At 43.4% G+C, this 22,551-nt stretch overlaps 2 protein-coding genes across 6 annotated transcripts in view; one reads left to right on the top strand and one right to left on the bottom strand.

The window, feature by feature from the left end:
- The window catches only part of WDR25 (WD repeat domain 25), a 246,943-nt gene extending 242,423 nt beyond the window's left edge, over nucleotides 1-4,520 (bottom strand). Inside the window, exons 1-2 of one of the 3 annotated variants that reach the window (XM_029597941.1) lie at nucleotides 4,389-4,520; nucleotides 2,207-3,000 (exon numbers count right to left, since the gene is read on the bottom strand). In XM_029597941.1, coding sequence (XP_029453801.1) covers nucleotides 2,207-2,929 — 723 coding nt within the window. In that variant the 5' untranslated portion in view covers nucleotides 2,930-3,000; nucleotides 4,389-4,520. Of the gene's footprint in view, nucleotides 1-2,206; nucleotides 3,001-3,383; nucleotides 3,930-3,953; nucleotides 4,363-4,388 lie in introns of those variants that run through there. The other 2 variants (XM_029597943.1, XM_029597942.1) reach the window with 2 other exon arrangements.
- A 20-nt stretch (nucleotides 4,521-4,540) lies between these two features.
- WARS (tryptophanyl-tRNA synthetase) overlaps nucleotides 4,541-22,551 on the top strand; it is a 31,671-nt gene continuing 13,660 nt past the window's right edge. The window contains exons 1-6 of one of the 3 annotated variants that reach the window (XM_029597944.1): nucleotides 4,541-4,736; nucleotides 9,661-9,873; nucleotides 12,921-13,137; nucleotides 13,852-13,960; nucleotides 17,413-17,532; nucleotides 20,178-20,360. In XM_029597944.1, the coding sequence (XP_029453804.1) occupies nucleotides 9,760-9,873; nucleotides 12,921-13,137; nucleotides 13,852-13,960; nucleotides 17,413-17,532; nucleotides 20,178-20,360 (743 nt within the window). In that variant the 5' untranslated portion in view covers nucleotides 4,541-4,736; nucleotides 9,661-9,759. Of the gene's footprint in view, nucleotides 4,737-4,826; nucleotides 4,941-9,660; nucleotides 9,874-12,920; nucleotides 13,138-13,851; nucleotides 13,961-17,412; nucleotides 17,533-20,177; nucleotides 20,361-22,551 lie in introns of those variants that run through there. The other 2 variants (XM_029597945.1, XM_029597946.1) reach the window with 2 other exon arrangements.

Genomic DNA, 22,551 nt, shown 5'->3' with positions numbered 1-22,551 from the left:
TAATCCCTAATGTGTAAGCGTCTAAAAAACGTATGCAATTCTACTCGCGTTTGAAATGAATCATATTTGCAAGTGGCACAAACGAAAAACCTTTATTTAACACTGAAATCATAGGTATGGTTAAGGTGTTCGATGATAAATTGAGCACTGCCTGTTGTTCACCTCCATACAATTCTGTCACGCTTAAATCATCTGCTCTCTCACAATCACAAATTTGGATAAATTAATGAGAAGACATCATATATATAAAATGGATTGTATAAATTAAAATACTGCTAGTATAAATGTCTTAACAATTCATTAAATTTCAGGTTAGTTGTGGTCTTTTAGATATTGTATTTGCATTATAACTTTGTTATGATGATTTTTTTATTTGGTGTGAGTGAGGGGCGTAATGAATGTGCAAGATAGTTCTAACATGTATAGTTAGGTTTTGTAACTTTATATTTCAATAAATGTGGTACTTAAATATATTAATTGTACATTTTCTCTATACGTTGAGTTTAGAGAAATGACAATTTAGTAGCACCTTTGTATATTTGTGTAAGCACTATGGCATAAAAAATATTTTTTAGAAAAAACAATAAAAATTAACCAATTAAGCATTTGAGTCTTGCATTTTATATTCCTGAACTCCTGATTCACTATGGTCCGACAAACCTTAGTAAACAAGCACAGACAACAATTGTTACTTTTTGATGCTGTGGGATATTTGTGTTGAGTATTTCCCATTCAGTGTGTACTTGGGCTTTTTTTTGTGCAGTATCCAACATTTACAAAGCATGACCGCTGGACTTTAATAAGGGCCGCATCCACCACCAATGTTACGCCGATTTTGCATCAGCTACACTGGCTCCCAGTTGAGAGCAGGATAAAATTTAAAACACTTTGCTTTGACTTAAAATGCCCGAGTCAACTGGCCCTTGAATTTCTTTCACAATTTCTACTCTCCTATACTTCTAAAATGGAACAGGCTCTTCTATCCTCCCCTCTACTGGCTTTAGTTACACTAACCTGCAAGAGACTTTGAGCATTCATCTGCTCTGTCCCTAAAATATGGAACAAGCTACTTCTAATCTTATACCTGGAAACCTGCTAACTCATTTTCCAGAAAAAAGTCGAAGCTTGGCTAAACACCTTCCCCTAAACCATACTGCAGAGATTCACTCTCTAGCATCTGACCTCAAATTCCACAAGGTTTGCCTACTTCTGAGCTATCTCTAAGTGGAATCCACTAGCATTTAACTTATTTCTTAACTATATTATGCAATTTATACCTAATGCACTTATTCCTGCCTGATATACCTCAATTCTTATATATTTACTTGTAACCCCTCACCCTCTTTTAAGCCTACCCTACCATTCCCCCCCCCCTGTCACAGCCATCACTGGTCTGGTACCTACCAGCCCACCTGTACATAGTGTCTATTGTTAATTTATTTTCTTCAAATGTTCCTATCAAATTTCTCTCTGTCCCTATCCTTCCTACTGCTGTCCTCTCTCCTCCTTCATTACTGCTCCCCCCTTCCCTGTTTATTGTATTTCTCTCTCTTGTTATTTTGTTACAATGTAAACCGGCGTGATGTTCCGACAAATGTTGGTATATAAAAAAAACAAAATCAACAAATAAATAAATAAATACATAAATACATAATCTACCTCATATCTGTATATCATATATTTATCCACTACTTATGTACTCAAGTGCCTTACTTCTTCATGTGGTCTGCCTTTAGGAAAAGGTGGAATATCAAATACGTATAAATAACCACGGAGCCCATTTCTAAACTTGTGCTTTTTCACCCATGACTAGCTGACTTGGCTTTTTCCAGAGCATGTTTCCCTGTGCAGTCCTAGCATTTGAATTCAGCTATTAGTGAACAAGGTTCCAAGAAAGACATTGCCTGATAAGTCTAGCAAAAAGAGAAGATGCTCTACAACACAGTCAACACATGTATCCTATATTGTGCTACTTGGTACAACAGAACAAACAGCCTAGCAACTGGAGCACGGATTTGAAACACAGGGCAAATTCTTAACCCTTTCCACTCACTATGTAACCACATCGCTTAATCTCCCTATGCTTATACTACACCTGAGATGGGGAACAGCTTAGTGGTTGTCATTAGGCAACTTCAGTGTGTACTTGCATTTTATTAATCTGCACTGTCTTTAAAACCACAACTCCTTTCCATCAATATATTACCTTGAAAGATTTGTCCATGGACGCTGAAAGAAGCATGTGGCTGTACTGCTGCACAGGACACCACTGTACTTTATTAACAGGACCTCTGTGTTCAGACATCTGAAACACCAGACTTCTTGGAATCTCTGTCACATTGTACTTTGCTTCTAAATAAGGTTTGATGATCTCAGAAACCTTAGATGTCATGGTAGATAAATGCCCTTCTGCTGCCACTGGCGCAATTGTAGAATTCGGAAACTGTCTTTGTTTATCCCATTCTTTTGTATCATTTTCCAAAACAGATGGTTGCTCCTGCCTCAGTCTTTTAGGGATATACGGTTTAATTTCAAAGGCTAGAGATACATTGTCCTCAAGCACTCTCTTCTGTGCAGGGCAACTGCCATTTGCAGGGACAGTTGCAGATTTTGGCATAGTGTTTAATGACTGGCTGTGGCTTTTATAAGAAAGGTATGAGCTTACTGGTTCAGAACACATACCCAAGCTAACTCTGATCGGATAAGTAGCTGATAAAGGCTTAATGTTTTCACTTATATTATCAGAGCCAAAGTCACAAAGGCTCTTGCCAGACCTCGGTTTATCAGCAGTTTTCATAACTATTTCACCAGCTGCAAAATCCTTGATGGGACTAACGGGGTTTGTCTCTTGACTGGAACCACTGGGAATTTCTGCCTTCCACAACTCTGTCTCTGAATCAGAATCATCATAGGCAACCAGGGAAGTCATCAGAAATGTGATCAAATGGTGTAAATTCTAATCATCCATGCAATAAGATCTTCTTCAACAATGCACAGGACCTGCAACAAAGAGCAATAATTCAAGAGATGAAGCACCCTAAAGTTTTAGGATCTGGTTCATTGAATATGGCATGATATGATCCATACAGCTCCTCTACAATATTTCCATAAAAAGTTATGAATACAGTTATCAAAAGGATTTTTCACTACATGATCAATCACCATAGGCAATATTTTCAAAATAGTTTTCTAATCCTTTTGATAATATATATCTAGTAATGTGCGATTAATTCATATGGTTACTGTATCCCTGTCCCTGACAAACAAGGGACAGGGATACAGGCTTTTTCCCCATATTGTGTTTATTGGGGGGGGGGGGGGAAGCTTTGAATGAGCACAGGAGGATAAGTAACTCTCTTAACCTGATATATAGCTAAACTTACTGTATATCAGAATCAGGACTCTTGCTCAATTATTTTCTCTCACCATGCTCTTGTCAGTGATGAGCTATACAGCAGAATCTGACAGCAGCTGCAATATGAATGTTTTTACTATGATCCCTGGTACCGGACCGAGACCACCATCTCACTTCACATAGCTTGGATTTGAACTGGTTACCTAGAGGAGAAAGGCTCGATAATGCTGTAACCATTCCCCCTGAACCATCTGATCCCCATGGTTCATACAGACTATAACTATAGTAGTATAAAATGATGCTGGACTGGACACAGATGAATGTCAGCAAGCGGCTCGTGTTAATACATTTCCAAATGTTAATACATACGAACAAATGAGACTATTATCCGCAAGATAAGGGAGAAATTAATACAATAAACATCAAGAGATGTGACACTTCTAACTGGATTGCTGCTTAGAACAAGGAAATGGGGAGGATTGTTCTGTGAAAACAAGATTTATTTTTTTTTTCACTTTTGCCTGTTTTCCGGTTTCTTTAGTTGGCCACCAGACTGAATTACTGTGCTCCAGTTTATGGGGCAGCTGCAGTAACTAACCAGAGCTTCCTTGCCTTCAAACTACAGCTACCAGAAATAACAAGAGCTCTGGGGAATTTGTCGCTGGTAAGAGCGAAGTCCATCCTCCGAGTCTACTCTTCGGTTAAATGCTTTGGACCTCTTGAGGTTCAGGGAGCTCGCGTCCGCTGAGCGATGCTTTTTGCTGGAGAGCTGCTGGTTTTGCTAAGCCCCGGGTTACGATCCACGAAACGTCAGGCGAGATTCCAACAGAAGGCAGGAGGGTAGGAAGGTAAAACATTACATTTAAGTCCCGGAAATTGCCGGGCTGTATGCGAGCCTGACAGAAAACCCAACAGCTCTCCGGCAACGGTCTGAACAAGAAGAGCCGAGAAACCGATCTCCCTCCCTGCCACCTCCCAGGCACCGATTTATAACCACCCAGTCCACAAACACCAGGCGGCGAGTTGTACTCACCGTACCCCTCCATACAGCCCGGCCAGGAACTTCCGGTCCCTCACCAAACACAGTCGTCCGGAAACACGAGCCCCCAGCAAGGCCTCGCCCCACCGGAAAGCCTATAGGACTCGGCGTCCCCGAGGCAGCGCAGTGGCGGGAGCACCGGGTAACGCCTGCGGCCGTGGCCGGGCTCGAGGGCAGTTCCATTCCCCCCCCCTTCTCCGTCGGAGTCGTGGTTCCCTGGCTGCGGTTCCACTCGGAAGGCTTCCGGTGCTGTGCTCGCGCCTGGCTGACGCAATGCGCCGTCAGAGCCCTGGAGCCGGCAGCAAGTGAGGGAGCCCCGGGCCAGAGCATCCAGCAGCTGCGGTGAGTCCCCCTCCGTCCGGGTCCTGCTTCCTTGCGTTCGCCGGCTGTGACTGACACCGGGAGCCGCCACTGTTATAAGCTCTTCCAGCCGCCGGCCATCTGCCTTCAGATCCGGCTGAGCCGGGCAGGAATGGTTTGTAAGGTTGCCCAACTTTTCCCATAGACCAGGACTAGACACCCAAGGACCGGGGGGAGGAGAGGCAGGTGGGTTGAAAAAATGATCCCCCCCCCCCCCACCCTTGCATAAATTTGTTCCCACTACCCCTGAACCTAATCCAGCATCTATACTGAGGACCCTCCAGTTCCTACAGTTTTTTTTATAACTTGCTTTTTGCTTGAGCAAATGCTGTATTGTTCCCTAGAAGCTACCACTTGAATTTGTCCCAGGCCCCAAGTGACATGAGCACTGGAAGAAGAGACTGCAGTACTGGTAGGCCTGGCCATGCCACATAAACCATGGGAGTAGAAGAAGAGCCAGCTGTGACTGTGGCAGGCAGCAAAAGCTCAAGTTAGGAAGAGGCAACAGTGGTGACCAGCATTGTAGCTAGCGGTGAATGGGTTCCCCATAACTATGAATAAATTGACTGCAAAAAAACACTCCATGAAACGGTTTCACTCCACCTGGGAGGCCTGCCTACAGTGGCGTTCCATAGAGATACCTGAGGAAAAAACTAAGAGAGAATGGCAAAGCAGGAATATCTTGCCATCAATGTCGTGTGGTGTTCTGAAATATCCTACATGGACTAATGCACCTAGGGGCCTATAAAGGAGATGAATGCAGATTGGGGGGGGATGCAAAATCTTGAGGAATAACGAGTCGGAACTTACAAAGTTATGTATCTTTATTTTATTCACCAATAAAAATGTTTATGCAAAAAAAGGAATAGGAAGTAGTGCTGAAATCTGGAGAATTGAAAGAAATGTATTTTACACATTTCTTCTGACTGAATGCCAAGTTTCTGTTTAAATTGTTACAAGGGACTGGGTACACACCTGTGGTTTTGTATATATTTCCCACCTACTGGAATTCTGAAACCTTCTTTTGTTGAACTTAGAAATTATGTTAGATACTCTGAGCTGGACTGTGCATTTCACTTCAAATAACTTTATTATATTCCGTTCCATCTTTAAGAACATAAGAAATTGCCATGCTGGGTCAGACCAAGTGTCCATCAAGCTCAGCATCCTGTTTCCAACAGAGGCCAAACCAGGCCACAAGTACCTGGCAAGTACCCAAACACCAAGAAGATCCCATGCTACTGATGCCAGTAATAGCAGTGGCTATTACCTAAGTAAACTTGATTAATAGCAGTTAATGGACTTCTCCTCCAATAACTTATCCAAACCTGTTTTAAACCCAGGTACACTAACTGCTCTAACCACATCCTCTGGCAACAAATTCCAGAGCTTAATTGTGTGTTGAGTGAAAAAGAATTTTCTCCGATTAGTCTTAAATGTGCTACTTACTAACTTCATGGAATGCCCCCTGGTCCTTCTATTACCCGAAAGTGTAAATAATAGATTCACATCTACTCGTTCAAGACCTCTCATGTTACCTAGAATATTTCTGTTCATCTTAAATGCTAATCTGAAAAAGCTCCAATTGCTTTAACAGCCCATGATCTTTAGAAACATGTGAACCTCACTAAGCAATACATGCAAACGGCAAGGGTAATGCAAACGCACGATGCTCAAGAGGTGCCATTATACTTTTAGAGTTCGTGATTGTAGGGTGAATTATCTTTGGGCTTGCCAACAGATGTAAACTGTAGAGATGGTAAAATGCCTGCTTATGCTTCAGAAGCAGCTCTGTCAGTTTCTACTTAAAAAGACATGGCTGTTGTTGTGACTGATAATGTTATTCTGAAAGCTACCATGCAGCCTTCCTATTGTTACTGCATTAATGGTAGAATGGTGAGGGAATCATGACATAGGTTTTATGAAAAGGATTGAGCCAGGTTTGTAACTTCCTCTACAGATATTGATGAGGTAGATTTGGGGTACTCTTAGAGTGAAAAGAGACAATGTACAATTTTCTGTACTTAGAACTGGGGATTATATTGGTGGTTTATAGCTTGTCAGGGGCTTAGAAGATCAGTTGCTTGTGTTACGATCAATGTTAAAGGGACAGTATTTCCATACCCAGCATAGGATCCTGCAAAGGATTGACATATACCATGTCAAGTATGGGACAGACAGTGTCACCATAGAAACATGGCAACAGTTTATCACAAGAATGAATATAACTACTTTTTGTTATTATTTAGAGTGTGCCTTTGCTATCTTCACTGTCTCAGAAGGTCTTTGTTGTCATCCTCTCTTTTTGAGAAGGGTACCCATGTCAGTCTGTAGTAGCGAAAATAACAAGAGGCTGGTGGCGCTTTATAGATTAACGGTTGTTGAGATATAAGCAACAAAAGTCCACTTCATCAGTTCTATCTGACAAAGTGGACTCTTGTCCTTAAACTCATGTCTCAATAAATCTTAGTCTATGCCACTAACCTCTGTCTCCAGAACGATAATTCCCTTTAACTGTACAGAGGGAAGATGGGTCTCTGACATGTACAACTATTTATTTATTTATTTTATTTAACCATTTTTATATACCAAAACGTTCGTAATAACTTCAAGCTGGTTTACAATTTTCTAAAACAGTTCATAAATAAATCCTAAAATAGTTTTTCAAAAGCATAAAATCAAATAAAACAAAGTTAAAACATAATATACATTGCCCAAAAATAAAATATAACAACAAATAATAAAATAACAACCTTTCAAAATTACGACTTACAATAGTATTAAACTAAAAACAGTTCCAAATAAAATAAACACTGCCATGGACTAATTCCATGGTTGTAAAATAAAAGTAAACAGGGAGAATAACTCTACTCTGGAATTTAGCTTGTTTGAATGTATGCCTGTTCAAATAGCTACATCTTCAGGGATTTTTTAAATGTGTGTGCATTTGCCTCGAACCGAATGTGGAGGGGGAGCGAATTCCAAAATGCTGGTCCTGCCAATGGGAATGCTCTTTCTCTAACTGAGTTCAGATGGGCTAATTTTGATGATGGGATGGATAATAAGGCTTTTCCTAAGGACCTGAGGTTTCGTTGAGGGGTATGGATATGAAGGGATGCGTTTAACGATTCTGCATTGTTGCCATAAACCGATTTGTGAATTAAAGGCAAACATTTATATTGGATCCAAAATTGTATGGGTAACCAATGAAGATCTCTCAATATCGGGGTGACATGGTCATATTTCCTCGTATTGGTTAGAAGTCGTGTCACTGCATTTTGCAGCAGCTGCAGTGGGCGGATCGTTGAAACGGGATGTCCCAACAGGAGGGCATTACAGTAATCGAGTTTAGTTAAAAGAAGAGCCTGCAGGACAGTGCAGAAGTCATTACTGTGTAAGAGTGGTTTTAGCTTTTTTTAAATTTGTAGTTTATAAAAACCTTCCTTGGTTATAGCTTTAATAAAAGCTTTCATATTCAGTTCTGTATCCAAAAAACAGCCCAGGTCTCTAACTTCATGTCTGTTACAATCTTATTTGTAACTTTGTTACAAATAAATAGAATTTCCGTTTTAGAATTATTTAGTGAAAGTGACATGTGGGGTGAGCAATTGTTTTATGGCTGTAAAATATATTTGGTACTGTGAAACAACTAATTTCCCACTATCAACACAAATATCTCGACGCTTAAATAATGACCATCATAATAGGCATCATTGTGTGGTGCTATGCAGCTTTTTTCACTCTGCCTTATATTTAATCATAGGTCAATCCACTGTCCAAGCAATTTTTTGATATGAGAGAAACACTAAAAAAAAATGCAGAGAAACATCATGCTGCTTGCATAAATGAGCCCTTGATAAAGGATGCTATATGGTCCGAAACACAGTACTGTGTCGGGCATGGAGACCGCAATCAGCTAACAGCCTTGCATTGCAGAAATATGGGTATGAAGATCACAGTCGGTTGACAGCATTTTGAAAAAAGATAAGTCCTAGTTGAATTTAAATTATGGACTATAATGCTAATGAGGGTGAATACCATTAAAACTACAGAGATTGTGAATTGTCATCATCATTTTAATTCTCACGGGTGAAGGATAATAAGAAGCACATATTAAAAAAAATTGCTTGGACAGTGGAGACCTATGATTAAATATAAGGCAGAGTGAAAAAAGCTGCATAGCACCACACAATGATGCCTATTAAAATTTCAGGGTTGATTGTAATGAGTCTTTGGCAACATCGTCAGCATATAAAAAGTGGACAAGTCCTAGGCCTGATAAGAATTTGCAAAGTGGGGCCATATATATATTTAAAAAGCGTGGGCGATAAGGAGGAACCCTGGGGAACCCCGGTGAGAAGATTAACTGTCGGACTCCACCGTTCCTAATTTCACTTTGAAAGATCTATTGGTAAGAGAGGATTTAAACCATGCAAGGGTTGAATCTGTTAACCCAATTTCCTGGAGTCTTAGCAGCACGGATTCATGATTGATGGTACCGAATGCCGCCAATATGTCAAGTAAGATTAATAAGTTTGAGTTGCTTTGATCTAGGCCTCTAAGTATGATATCAGAAAGGGAAATCAATAGGGTTTCAGTATTATGTGATTTCCGAAAACCGAATTTGGTTATTTTCCAAATGATTTGGTTATTTTCCAAATGATCCATAAGTTGGCGATTTACTACTTTCTCTAATAATTTAGAAAAGAAAGAAAGTATAGAGATAAGACGGTAGTTTGCCAGATTATCTGGATCTAATTGGGCTTTTTTTTTTTTTTTTTTTTTTTAAATGGGCTTGACCACTGCACATTTTAAGGAGTCGGGGAAATATTCCTTCCTCCAGGGAGATGTTAATAATATCTGGTACAGATTGAAGCAATTATATGTCTGTCTTTTTTCATTGCAGGTCCTCAAGACAGCTGTTTTCAACTTTACTGGATAGCATCTGGGAACAATACAGTTACATCTCTGAAAGTTGTTTTACGCTCGTAGATTCAGAAGCAAAATGGGGGACTCTCAGAACTGTGAATCTTGTACCTTTTCTCCACTACAGCTGTTTAAAAGTGTGACTGCACAAGGGGAAAATGTCAGATCATTAAAGACAGCAAAAGCATCTAAGGTATTTTTGACCATTTTGCAAGCATATCTCTGTCCAGCTTCTTTACCCTTCAGCTATCTTGTGCACTGTAATAGAACCCAGTCTGTGTGGTGATTGTGTAGGTGGTCATAATGTAATACCAAATAGTAAATAACAGATGTAGATTTTGTGCTAATTACAGTCAAAACAAAGGGAGATGTAAATATTTTATAGAAACATGATGGCAGATAGGGACCCTACGGCTCATCCATCCAATCAATTTAGCATTATAATTCTCATCGCTTCCTTAGACATCCCCTGTAATTATACCCTGCTTTCTTGAATTCAGTTACTGTTTTTGTCTCCTCCACTTACACTGGGAGACTGTTCCGCACATCCACCACCTCCTCTGTGAAGAAATATTTCCTAAGAGTATTCCTAAGTCTACCCCTTTCAACCTCATCTCATGACAACTCCTTCTAGAGCCTCCTTTCCAGTGAAAAAGGCTCAACTCCAGGGCATGGAAAATGTCTCTGTCTATCATATCTCTCCTTTCCTGTAGTGCAGGGTTGCGCAAATGGTGTGGAACCGCAAACAAGCTTCCTGGGGGCGATCAGCAGCAGTGAGCTGGGACAAAAGGACAAGACTGCCCACCTCTGCTGTCTAGGACCTAGTGAAGAGGTGTACTGCGGGGAAAAGCGCATGCGGCGTCAGTCGGCCACATCAGACCAGAGGCAGGAAAATAGGGAGAAGCCATGCAGCCACGAGTGGACCTCATCCCATCAGTGACTGAGCAGAGAACCCTCCTCCCGTCATCTGTGTAGGCTCATGGTATTAGAACTCACGAGAATAGCACTTTCTCTATGCTGCTCTCGCGATGCACAGGATCAGCATGGAGAAAGTGCTAGCCTCGCAAAGTTTTAATGTCATGGGGGCTTCAGTTCCAGAAGCAGCAATGAGCCATCGGCTCCTCTCCAATAGCCACACAGCGCCGGTGACAGCAGCAGGAGTGAAAGAGGCTCCCAGGCTGCCAGCAAAACAAAGAGGAGACCTGCCTTCAGCTTGTGTATGTGTGTGAATGGGAGCTTGTGTGTGTGAGAGAGAGAATGGATACCTGCCTGGGGGACTGTCTGTGTGTGTGAGAGAATGGTTGCTTGCCTGGGTATATGTGTGTGCTTGCCTGGGTATATGTGTGTGTGTGTTTATGTCTGCGTTTGAGAGTGAGTGCCTGCCTGGGTGTGGTCTATATCTGTGTGTGTGTGTGTGTGAGAATGGGTGCCTGCCTAGGGGGGGTTCTGTGTGTTTGTGAGCATGGGTACCTGCCGGGGGGGGGGGGAGAGGAGGCTGTGTGTGTGTGAGAGAATGGGTACCTGTCGGAAGGGAGGGTCTATGTGTGTGAGAGAAAATGGGTGCCTGTTGGAGGGGAGGGTCTGTATGGGTGCCTGTCGGAGGGGAGGGTCTGTGTGTGTGTGTGTGAGAGAGAGAATGGGTGCCTGCCTGGTGAGAGTGAGTGTGTGTGTGAATGGTTGCCTGCGGGGGGGGGGTCTGTGACCCTGTGTGTGAGAGAGAGAATTGGGTGCCTGCTGGAGGGGAGGGTGTGTGTGTGAATGGTTACCTGCGGGGGGGGGTCTGTGACTGTGTGTGTGTGAGAATGGGTGCCTGCCGGGGGGGGGGGGGGGGGCTGTGACTGTGTGTGAGAATGGGTGCCTGCCGGGGGGGGTCCTGTGTTTGAGAATGAATGGGTGCCTGGCTGGGAGTTTGTTTGTGTGAATGAATGGATTACTTCCTGGGGATCTGGGTGAGAGAATGAATGGGTGTCTGGGTGAGAGCATTGTCTTGTTCTATCAAAACAAAAGGGCAGAGAATGAAAGCTCAGTCTGGTAGTACTGCAGGCCGTAGAGTAGCTGGGTGGGTGCCAGTGGGCTACAACTCCTCGGGAGCTGGTGCCAGCAGTTTGCTTGTGGCCAGGAACTACCCAGTAAATCAGTGGGGATCTAGAAAGCCAGACGTTAGGGCAACAGCCTTGCTAGTTTTGGTAGCTGTTTAGATATTTACATAGTTTGGGGGTAAGATGCAGGTATGGGGACCGAATGTGGGATGAAGATGGGATCTTGTAGGCTCATCTACCCAGGGTAGTAGAGAAACACTGGGGTAACCTGCACTGAGTGGTCATTGCAACCCTAAATAGCAGTGGAATTTTCTGTACTGGACTTCCACAAAAACTGGGATAACCTGCATGGTATAAAGTCCATGTTATAAAGACCTGCATGGTATAAAGTCCAAACACAGCAAAGAATTCTGAACCAAATGGTTTGGACAGCAACTTCCCTAATTTTGGTAGCTGTGGGGATTATTACAAAACTTTAAGAAGATTTGGGTAGGGGATCTGGGTGTTGGATTAGATATTGGCCTTCTAAGAATCCAAGAGAAAGACGATAGGGCCAGAAACAGCCTACCGCGGGGAGTTTCTGGAAGCCAGCACGGGGCAGATTTTGCGCCTGCCTGGGACCGATGTGGGGGAGGGGAGTTGAGAGGTCAGATGGAAGACATGGAAGGGTTTGGGGTGAGAGGTTGGAATTTGCATGCTCACTTTCTCAAAACGGTGGACGCCCAAAGAAAGAATCTCAACTGAATAGACTGGATGGGTCAATTGGGCTTTTTCTGCCATTGTTGGCTATGTAAGAAAGATTTTTTTTTTTTTTTAAATAATTATGGGACTCTTAGAGCCCATTGCTATTCAGGCATCTCATGCTTAATTCTGGAATAATGTATTTCTGCAGTAAATGGTTTTCAGACCAAACGCTGTATGGCCTTTGCCATGTTAACTACAATGCTAGGTTTTTTTTTGGTTTTTTTTTTTCAATAACCTTAAAAGAGCACAGTGCAGAATGTTTAGAAAATAGTATATACTGTCATAAAACGTAGACACAAAAAAAGGAATTGGATATCTGTCCCGTTTTATTAAGAAGGGGGTTAATTTGGTGGAGACTTCCAGAAATGTGCGCCACGTTACACGTTGCTGTAATAAATACAGAGAAATAGCACCCGAGTCCCACTTTGGTTCTATGGCATTTTTTTTTTTTTTTAAGGATGACATTGATGCAGCGGTAAAGCTACTGCTTCAGTTCAAACTGGACTACAAGAAAGCCACAGGTCAGGATTACAAGCCCGGCTTCCCTCCAGATGCTGATGTATTGGCCAGTATGAATGGTGCAGCCCCAGAAATGGGAGGGGGTGAGGATTTTGTCGATCCCTGGATGGTGCAGACGGGCAGCGCAAAAGGAGTGGACTACGACAAGCTGATAGGTAAGTTTTCATTTTTGACGGGGGGGAGGGGGAATATTCCCACTGTCTGAAAAGTTTTTCTGCAGGACATTGGGACATTTTTGTAATTGCTGTGTTTAAAATGGACGGTGTTTAATGAATTCATTGTGCCTAATGTTTCAGCTGTAACGCAATGTAGGTTCCGTAGCCCTTTGTGGTTTTTCACATTGAATAAAACAAAAGTCCTTCCTCGTCTGTCAAAGAGCTCCTGGCGGCATTTATTTATTTTTTTTTTTTCCACAAGAAAATGATTTGTGCCCTCCGTTTTCTTACCCAAACTCAACTCTGCCAGCCTCTGCCCTTGCTGTGGCGTTGCTGTCGGGTGCAGAGTCCTGTGACGCTCTGTCCCAGAAGCGCAGCAGTTTCACCGTCCGTGGTCGTAAACTGCTTCTTATGCCTTCCTTCAGCCCCTGCCATTTCCTTAAAACGATACATGCGGTGAAACGGCCATCGGATACTGGCACAGTGAGTTAAAATGGCAAACAGAGGTCAGTTGGTCAGGAGACGGGGAGGAGTGCGTATAAAAACCGCACGTCACGATTCTGCCTTTACCTAAGGGACGAGTTACAGCTCAGACCCGCCGGTAATTTTTTTTTTTTTTCTGATCGACCGCCATTGCTGAGGTCTCTTTGACTCTGAAGAAAGAAACGCTCTTGTTTTACCCTTGGCTGTTTGTTTTGTTTTTTTTCATTCCAGTTCGATTCGGTAGCAGTAAAATCGATAAAGAGCTGGTGGAGCGGATCGAGCGAGTTACAGGACACCGAGCCCACCACTTTCTTCGCAGAGGCATCTTTTTCTCGCACAGGTGGGCTTTTTTTTTTTTTTTGGGCCGGGTAATACAGAAGTCGGAACCCCGCAAACCTTGTAGGTCTGTCTGACGTTTCAGCAATTTAAGTGAGGGCTGCTTTCAGGGAGCAGTCATGGAAGGAGCCCTTCCAGGTAGCCCGTTATTTTGCCCTTGTGTTTTTTTTTTACGATGTCGCTGCTTACGTAGGTTTTATTGTGTGGTCCTCTAAGAACAATCGGTTTGGATAAGAGAGAATATAAGTAGTATTAAATAAAATAAATCTCTTTGACTTGTGACGACTGAACCATGTTGCCACTGGATTTTGGGAAGGTGGTTTGCTTCCGTTCAGGTGCATGTAAGATCAATTTGGGTACAGAGACCCAAACTTCTGTTTTTAAAGAAAATTGCATGGTCTTGGCTTCCTTTGCCGCCATTGCCTCTGTGGTCTGTGCATAAGAGCATGCAGGTTATTCAGCCGCACCAGGTCGGGCAATTTAAAAGCCCCACAGAAAAGACTGTGAATACTGCCCTCAGTAAGAATAATGCAGCATGTTCAATAGAGTCCGCTTATTGGGACAGAGTTTATTTTATCGTCACTTCAAATATTAGCATCAAGTATTCCTTGAAAATTACAAAAAGTTAATTAAAAGTTAAGGAGCAAAAAGAAAACCAATCAAAGGTCATACCCCATATAGATCCCACCAACATTAAGGAGAACCAACAAAAGAAAAAGTCCAAGAGCTGGCGTTATCAAACAAACATACGAGTGGTCAGACAAACCCATGACCCACTTGTTTTTCCACAGGGCGGCAATACAATGCTGCACTTGTATTTTTCATAATAAACGTGCTCTATTTCTTCTAAGAAAATAAAAAGTCATGGGATAGGAGGCGATGTCCTTTCGTGGATTACAAACTGGTTAAAAGACAGGAAATAGAAAGCAGGATTAAATGGTCAATTTTCTGAGTGGAAAAGGGTAAACAGTGGAGTGCCTCAGGGTTCTGTACTTGGACCGGTGCTTTTCAATATATATATATATATATATATATATATATATATATATATATATATATATATATATATATATATATATATATATATAAATGATCTGGAAAGGAATACGACGAGTGAGGTTATCAAATTTGCAGGTGATACAAAATTATTCAGAGTAGTTAAATCACAAGCGGATTGTGATGATTTGCAGGAAGACCTTGCAAGACTGGAAGATTGAGCATCCAAATGGCAGATGAAATTTAATGTGGACAAGTGCAAGGTGATGCATATAGGGAAAAGTAATCTATGTTGTAGTTACACGATGTTAGGTTCCATATTAGGAGCTACCACCCAGGAAAAAGATCTAGGCATCATAGTGGATAACACATTGAAATCGTCGGCTCAGTGTGCTGCAGCAGTTTAAAAAAAAAAGCAAACAATGTTGGGAAGTATTAGGAAGGGAATGGTGACTAAAACAGAAAATGTCATAATGCTGCTTTTCCTAGCATGTAGCCAGATGGACTCGGGACCAATGGGTTTATGCTCCCCTGCCAGTAGATGGAGACTGAGTCAGGTTTCAAAGCTGAGGTCATCCTAGATGTGCCCCTGCAATGTCCTCAGCCCTTCAGTATTTCTCAGTCTCCAGCAGATGCGGACATGCTTTCCCTATGGGGATCTCTGTACCTTTTGGAAGAAGAAATTCTACTTTTAAATTGGAGAAAAGATTGAGCCCCATTCTTCTGCGGTGAAACCTATAGGTCTTTCCCCCAGTTGAGAATTCCTGAGGTGATTTCCGAGATCCCTCAGAGGTGTGCCTTGGTCCGGTAGCCGGTTCCCAGTGTGGACTTTGCTGCTGAAGCAGCTGAAAGGCCATGGGTGCAGGTAGCCAAACGTGGCGGTGACTGCCAAAGCCCTCTCCCCCCGCAGCCAGAGACCATCTCTGTACTCAGCCGGTAAGCGCTGAGCCCAGGTAAGTAAAAAAAAAAAAAAAAAAAGGGGATTTCCTCCTGATTCAGAGACATTGGAGGGGTTTCAGTAAGACTTCCTCCGGTCTCCTTGCTTGGTACGCCGTACCAACGTAGTTCCCCATCCTATTGGGGAACTTCCGAGCGGATTGAGCGGCCTCCCAGTAGGGTAGGCCATGGGGCGCCATCCTGCACATATTTTTGTGCGTGAATTGCCCACCATAGAACTTCGGTATGCGCAGTGCGTGTCGACTCTGCGCACGTGCTGAGTGCATAACGTACGCACACGTACATACGCGCACAACTTACTAGATGCAGATTACAAGTAAAGCTGGCCACACAAGCTGTGTGTGCGCCTCGCGGTCTGCATAGGCGCCCGAAATCTGTGCGCATAAAATTTTAAGCATGAGCCGTCTGAACACGGAGTTACCGTCGCTAATGGCTCAAGCAGCAAAGAAACATAAGCGCCTTTCTCTCTGCACTGCTTGTCATATTAGGGCTGCACAGTCTGAACTGGATTCCGGGGAGGCCCAGGGAAAGTTGGCCTCCCCGGACTTTGCTAAGTCCGGCTCCTCCCATTGAGAGGATGGGTCAGCTACAGCCTTAACCGGAAGTACCCAGCATCTGAGTAACCCCGGGTCTGTGTCATCCATGGGAGAGGGAAATTTAGCAGCACATACAATAAAAACGGGTATCGGCCCACTTGGTAGAAAGCTATTTACCTACATAAAGAGCTTTGGAAAATTGCCCTTTCAATGAGATTTTTTATGCACTTTGGGGTCCGTTCACCCCTAGTGGTTTTGGCCTCCAGGAGACAAATAATGACTTAAATAACAAGCTTTCTCAATCATTTATGCAAATGATGTACACTGCTTAGAACATAACTTTGTAGTTAGTGGTATATAAACTTTTAAAATAAAATAAATCTACCATCATAAGGAGTGATATTCAGCTGCGTTTTGGTGTGGGTTTGAAATCCTCCAAAAATTATTGGCAAGGGTCCAAATAAAGATATTTGGAGCATGCGGGAGGTGGAGCCCAGTTGTACGTTGCATTATCAGGCTCCTTTCTCACCCCCAAAGTGTTAATTGCCCACCTAAATATGCAGTTTTCATTCCCCCTTATCTTTGATCTCCATCTCCCCCTTCACGCTTCCCTGAGATCCTTTCTCCATTACCCTCCTATGAGGTTCCCTCACCTTCTCCTCCTCCGTCCTCCAGATCACTTTCCTTACTGCTATTCTAAATTATCCTTCTCTTACCAGCACCGATCCTAAGATCTCTCCCCCCCCCTCCCGAAAAACAAAACACAAATTAAATTATGTGGACACACAAAAAATATTAGAAAAGGACTATATAAAAATTAAGTAAAATACAGACTTTATTTATTATGCAAACTGGAGACTGTGGTCGTAACCATAAAGGATCTGGTGTTCTGCCCTCTGTTTTACTCTTAAAATTTAGGCTGATGAATTTCTCATGCGCTGCCTCTTTTGTACCTTTTTTCCTTCAGAGATATGCACCAAATCCTAGATGCCTACGAACAGAAGAAACCATTTTATCTTTACACAGGAAGAGGACCTTCCTCTGAATCGATGCACATGGGTCACCTCATTCCTTTCATCTTCACAAAGTGAGTGTTGCATCACATGTGCTCTCTCTCGGGCTATCCTGTACACATTTCTCAAGAAATAAAGGTGGACCTGTCCAAGAAGAGCCCAGCATGGCTTCTGCTTGTCTTTTTTAAATTTAAAGTAATAACAAAATGTTAAAGTGTGTCTCTACCTTACATGGGCAGGTATGAGAAAAGGGGATAGTTGCAAGCCATATAATAAAATTAACGTTGACGTGCCTAAATGGCACATGGATTGTGAGATTACTTGACTTTTCTCTTGTTGATATTCTAAATGTTTCATAAGAAAGGGGGCAGGTAGTAACAAAAAACCTAAATATAAACCTCATTAGATGACCTGCCAGATCCAATGCAGGGGTTCTCGTGCTAATAAAGAACATTTACAGATCTCTCGCCCCCTCGCTCAGCAGCACTTTTCCTTAGCGTTAAGAAGCAGATAACTCCGTACCACTTCTCCCAGGTTCCAATGACTGACTGTAAATAGATCTGTCAGCAGGAGCCCCATGGAATACAAAAATATGATTTCATATATGTGTTACAAGAACTAGCAGATTTGATTTCTTAGACTCAGGTTAGGCAACCTCTGTCCTCAAATGCTGCAAACAAGTCTGGCTTTCAGGATGACTGAAGCATTTATATTCCATGGACAACAAGACATCAAAATCATAAAACAAAATATATATGCAGATTCTGTGCGTTCTTAGCCTTAGACCAAATATATTTATTTATTTATTTATTTATTTATTTTTGGTTTTTTTATATACCGATCTTCTTGCATTGGATGCAAATCAAACCGGTTTACAGTGAAACAATAAACTTGCCTAAGAGCATTACATGGAACGAAGAACATAGTACAAATAAGAGAGCTTGTGAGCATTACTTAGAACGAAGAATATTTAAAAACTTTTGACAACAAGGTATTAAAAGTAAACTTCTTATACAGGATGTAAGCAAAAAAGCCATCAACGTTAAAACGAAATCAAGTGTATAATAGTCTCGATTGAGATGGAGAACAGGGGGGGGGGGGGAGTCGGAGGGCGGGCGCGGGGAAGGGAACAGTGGAAAGTGGATGGGGGGAACAGTGGATCAGAAAGTTGGAGTATGGGGGAGGGTTTAAGGGTGAATTAATAAAATATAAAACAAATCAAGGTTGTCGAGGGAAGTACATTGTGGGCCATCAAGGAAACGCTAGGCTGAAAAGCCATGTTTTCAGTTTTTTCTTGAATGAAATCTGGCAGGGGTCTTGTCTGAGTTCTGATGGGAGTGTGTTCCAATGAGTAGGACCTGCAGTGGATATTGCCCTATTACTTAGCGAGGTTTTGGTTTGAGGGACGAAAAGGGTGCCTTGATAAGCTTTTCTGATCGGTCTCGTGGATTTGTTGGTGCGTAGCTGATATGTAAGATCCATTGGGGCTGAGCTGTATAAGGATTTATGCATGATGGTCAGAACTTTGTAGAGAATTCTGTATTTGATCGGTAACCAGTGGAGGTTATAGAGGATGGGTGTAATGTGGTCTCTCTTATTAGAGTTAGTCAAGATCCTGGCCGCAGAGTTCTGTAACATCTGTAGGGGCTTAATGGTGGTAGCTGGTAGACCGAGTAACAGAGAGTTACAGTAGTCAATTTTGGTAAGGATGATAGATTGTAGAACCAGGCGGAAATCTTGTGAGTGCAGAAGCGGTTTTATGTAAATATCTGATGAATATTCATTGTGGACCTCTGGAGAGAGCCAGGCCTGTTTATGGCTGTGACGAACCACAGATGCCCGTCCTGTGTCAGACAGCAGCTTGCCCAGAACATGAAAATAAGAGAGTGGAGATTGTTTCTTTGTGAGATTGGGGCTTGCCACCAACAGCAAAAACAAAAAAAAGTTAAACTTCCATTATATACGGTATCTTGAGCCAGTGCAAGGATTGGGCGATGAAGATGTATTTAATGAAACTCATACCAAACACTGGAATGATTTGCACTGCTATGAAGTGAGGCTCTTGGCGCGTTAGCCGAGTACCTTGCCGGTTTGTCATGACGTAAGTCTGAATGAATGGTGTTGGGAAATATGAGGTAGATTTTAAAAGGCGCGCACGTCTATGTGCACGCGGTTCCCGGTGCGCGCACATGGACGTGCTGATTTTATAATGTCAGCGCACACATTATAAAATCTGATGGCTGTACGCACATGCACGCAGCGCTCAGGGGGATGAATTTTCCAATTAAGGAGCGAACTGAGAGGGAACTTCCTTACCACCCTAGTTAAACTCCCTCCCTCTTCCCCTCGCCTTCCCACCCCCTAAACCCTTCCTATGAACTGACTTTTCTTTTTGTTTTATTACTTACTGCTCCTCTGGAGCAGAAGTAATCTGTGCGTGCCAGCTGGCTGCTGGCACACGCTTCCCTGGGGTTTATGCGCGTGGCCGGGCTTGTTTTAAAATGTGAGAGGCGCGCGCAGGGCCTGGCGATGAGCGTAAACCCTGGTTTTTTACACGCGCGGGCCTTTTAAAATCCGGCCTTACATTTTTGCTTGTAACTACTGCAAGAGCCTGAAATTCTGCTTTTCAAAGGATTTTTCCCTGCTGTCTCTAAGTGGGAAGTCTTGGCACTCCTTGGGAGAACTACGCTCATTGCAGCTTTTTGTCTTGGTGGACTAGGTGGGTGCAGGAGGTGTTCGATGTTCCTTTGGTTATCCAGCTGACTGATGATGAGAAGTATCTCTGGAAAGACCTGACCCCCGCGCAAGCCTACCAGTATGCTGTAGAAAATGCCAAGGACATCATAGCCTGTGGTTTTGATATCGATAAAACATTCATCTTTTCTGATCTAGAGTACATGGGGTAAGAGCATGAAACTGTTTAGTCAGCTATATCTAGCTGAGTCAGGTGACCACATAACTCTGCAACAGCCAGTTTAAAAAAAAAAATACAAATAAAAAAGCTTTTGATGTAGTGTGACAGCTTGCTGATTAGGGTTGAAACCTTCCGCTGCCTTTAAAAAGACGCACTTATTATCTATTATAAATTTATGTGCTCCTGCCCGTACGCGCTCAAAATATGTATGTGGCTATTTGTATGCCTTTTCTTCTCTACGGTGCCAGCAGTTTAAGACCACTGACAAGTCTGCCTTTGCACAGTGATGATAGGCATCGCATGTGCCAGCCCCAAAAAATGACCGAATGCCCCCTTTGCCATCCCAGTTTCAGACATCACTTCAGGCCCAAAGCCCTGCCTAATGTGATGCAGTGCAGTCAAACCCCACTGATCCTCCTCTTCACTCCCCTCCACAAGCTGACAGCAGAAACGCCCCCTCCCTCTGCCACAGGACCAGTCCTGCAGGAGGAGCTGCCCCCTGAGACTGGCCCAACGGCAGCAGGAGATGACGTTCACTTTAAATGCCGCTCCGGCTGCCAGCCCAGGGGGCAAGGAAGGAGGATCGAGAGGGTAAATAACTGCACTCCGGTAACTGGGGCCAGCTGCAGTCAGCTCCAGCGTGGAAGGGGGGAAGTGCCTTGAGAGGGAGGGGTGAGAAGATGGGGAAGATAATCTGGAGACCGTGCATGCAGATAGATCTCATGCATATTCATTGTGGCAAGCCTGAAAACACAACTGCGTCGGGACCCTCAAGGATCGAGTTTGGGGTCCTCTTGAGTGGAGCATAGGGGAGGGGGAGAAGGGGAAGGACAGGACAGCTCCTGCCCCAACCAGTCTCTTTACCGTGACCCGGAGCTCAGAACCAGGGACCAGCTCCCGGCGGGTCTGGCAGTGGATGGTGCTTCTGTTGCTGTTACGGAGCTGACACAAGACATTGAATGTTTTGGTTTTTGTATGATGAGTTGGAAGGGGAAACACCCTAGATGCATTGTTGGGGGAATTTCTGTGGATGGTGGAGTGTTACAGAACTGGAGGTGCAGGATTTATAGTGAGAGTCTGTCCCTGCCTGCATAAACCCCGAACTTCACTCTCATAGCCGTATAGGAAAACTAGTTGAATGAGGCTATCAAATAATGCCCGCCCCGATCTCTGTGTCCCTCTTTCCTGCCAGCCCTCCTATCCCCCCCCCTCCCCTCCCCCCAAATACTTCTGCTCCTTCCCTTAACGTTAAAGCTTAAATACTCCGGTTCCAGCTTATTATAATACCTGGTTCTTCTATATTTGAGGCGCCAGTACTACAGTGATCATGTCTACCAGAAAAAAAGCAATCGATCTTCAACAATTCTCGTTCAATGCGGGCGGCTCCCGATTTGCGGCCTTGATTGAGGCATCAGATGGCGTGGATCATGATGACGCAGGGGATAAACAGAGGCCTGCGGCACGAGACGGCCAGTGGAGAAGGCACTCTGAATAGAAAAGATCTTCAGGAGTGGTTCCAAGATCTGAAAAAGGACATTCAAACCCTGTCAGAAGAATTTCGCGAGGCAATCTCCACGCTCCGCACAGATATTAAAGAACTGGGAAATCAGGTAGACGATAGTGAGGCCCAACTTGAGGAGCATGACATCGGATAAAACATCTAAATACAGAGATCGAAAGCCTGCATACTTTACAAGAAGACACGGCCTTGAAGTTAGAGGACATAGAGAATCGCACACGCCGCAACAATATTCGCTGCTTCCGGAAGAAGCAGCGTATGCCAACACTATGGAGGTGGTCCGATTAATATGCGGGGCGCTCCTACAGGTGGCGGCAGCGGATACAGTAGACTCAAGCTCACCTGCAGAAGTCATAGTGGAGAGAGTGCACAGAGCTCTCGATGCAACGCCAAGGAATGCCCCAAGAGATATTATACTTTGTCTGCATAGCTTTCCCATTAAGGAAGCTATAATGAAAGCAGCGAGACAGCTAGATTCCTTCGAATGGGAAGGACACGTAATCTCCTTATATAATGATTTATCCCCTGCAACACTGAAACGTCGCAGAGATTTTCAACCTGTCACTGCAGCCCTGCGGAAAGCACGTTGCAGATTCCGCTGGCTGTAATCCTTGTGGGATAGCATTTTCCATTAAGGGAGTGTCCTCAAGGGCTAGAACA

The sequence above is a fragment of the Rhinatrema bivittatum genome, chromosome 4 (assembly GCF_901001135.1).
Source record: "Rhinatrema bivittatum chromosome 4, aRhiBiv1.1, whole genome shotgun sequence".
NCBI classification, from domain to species: Eukaryota; Metazoa; Chordata; class Amphibia; order Gymnophiona; family Rhinatrematidae; genus Rhinatrema; species Rhinatrema bivittatum.
This window is presented reverse-complemented; position numbering and strand designations above follow the sequence as displayed.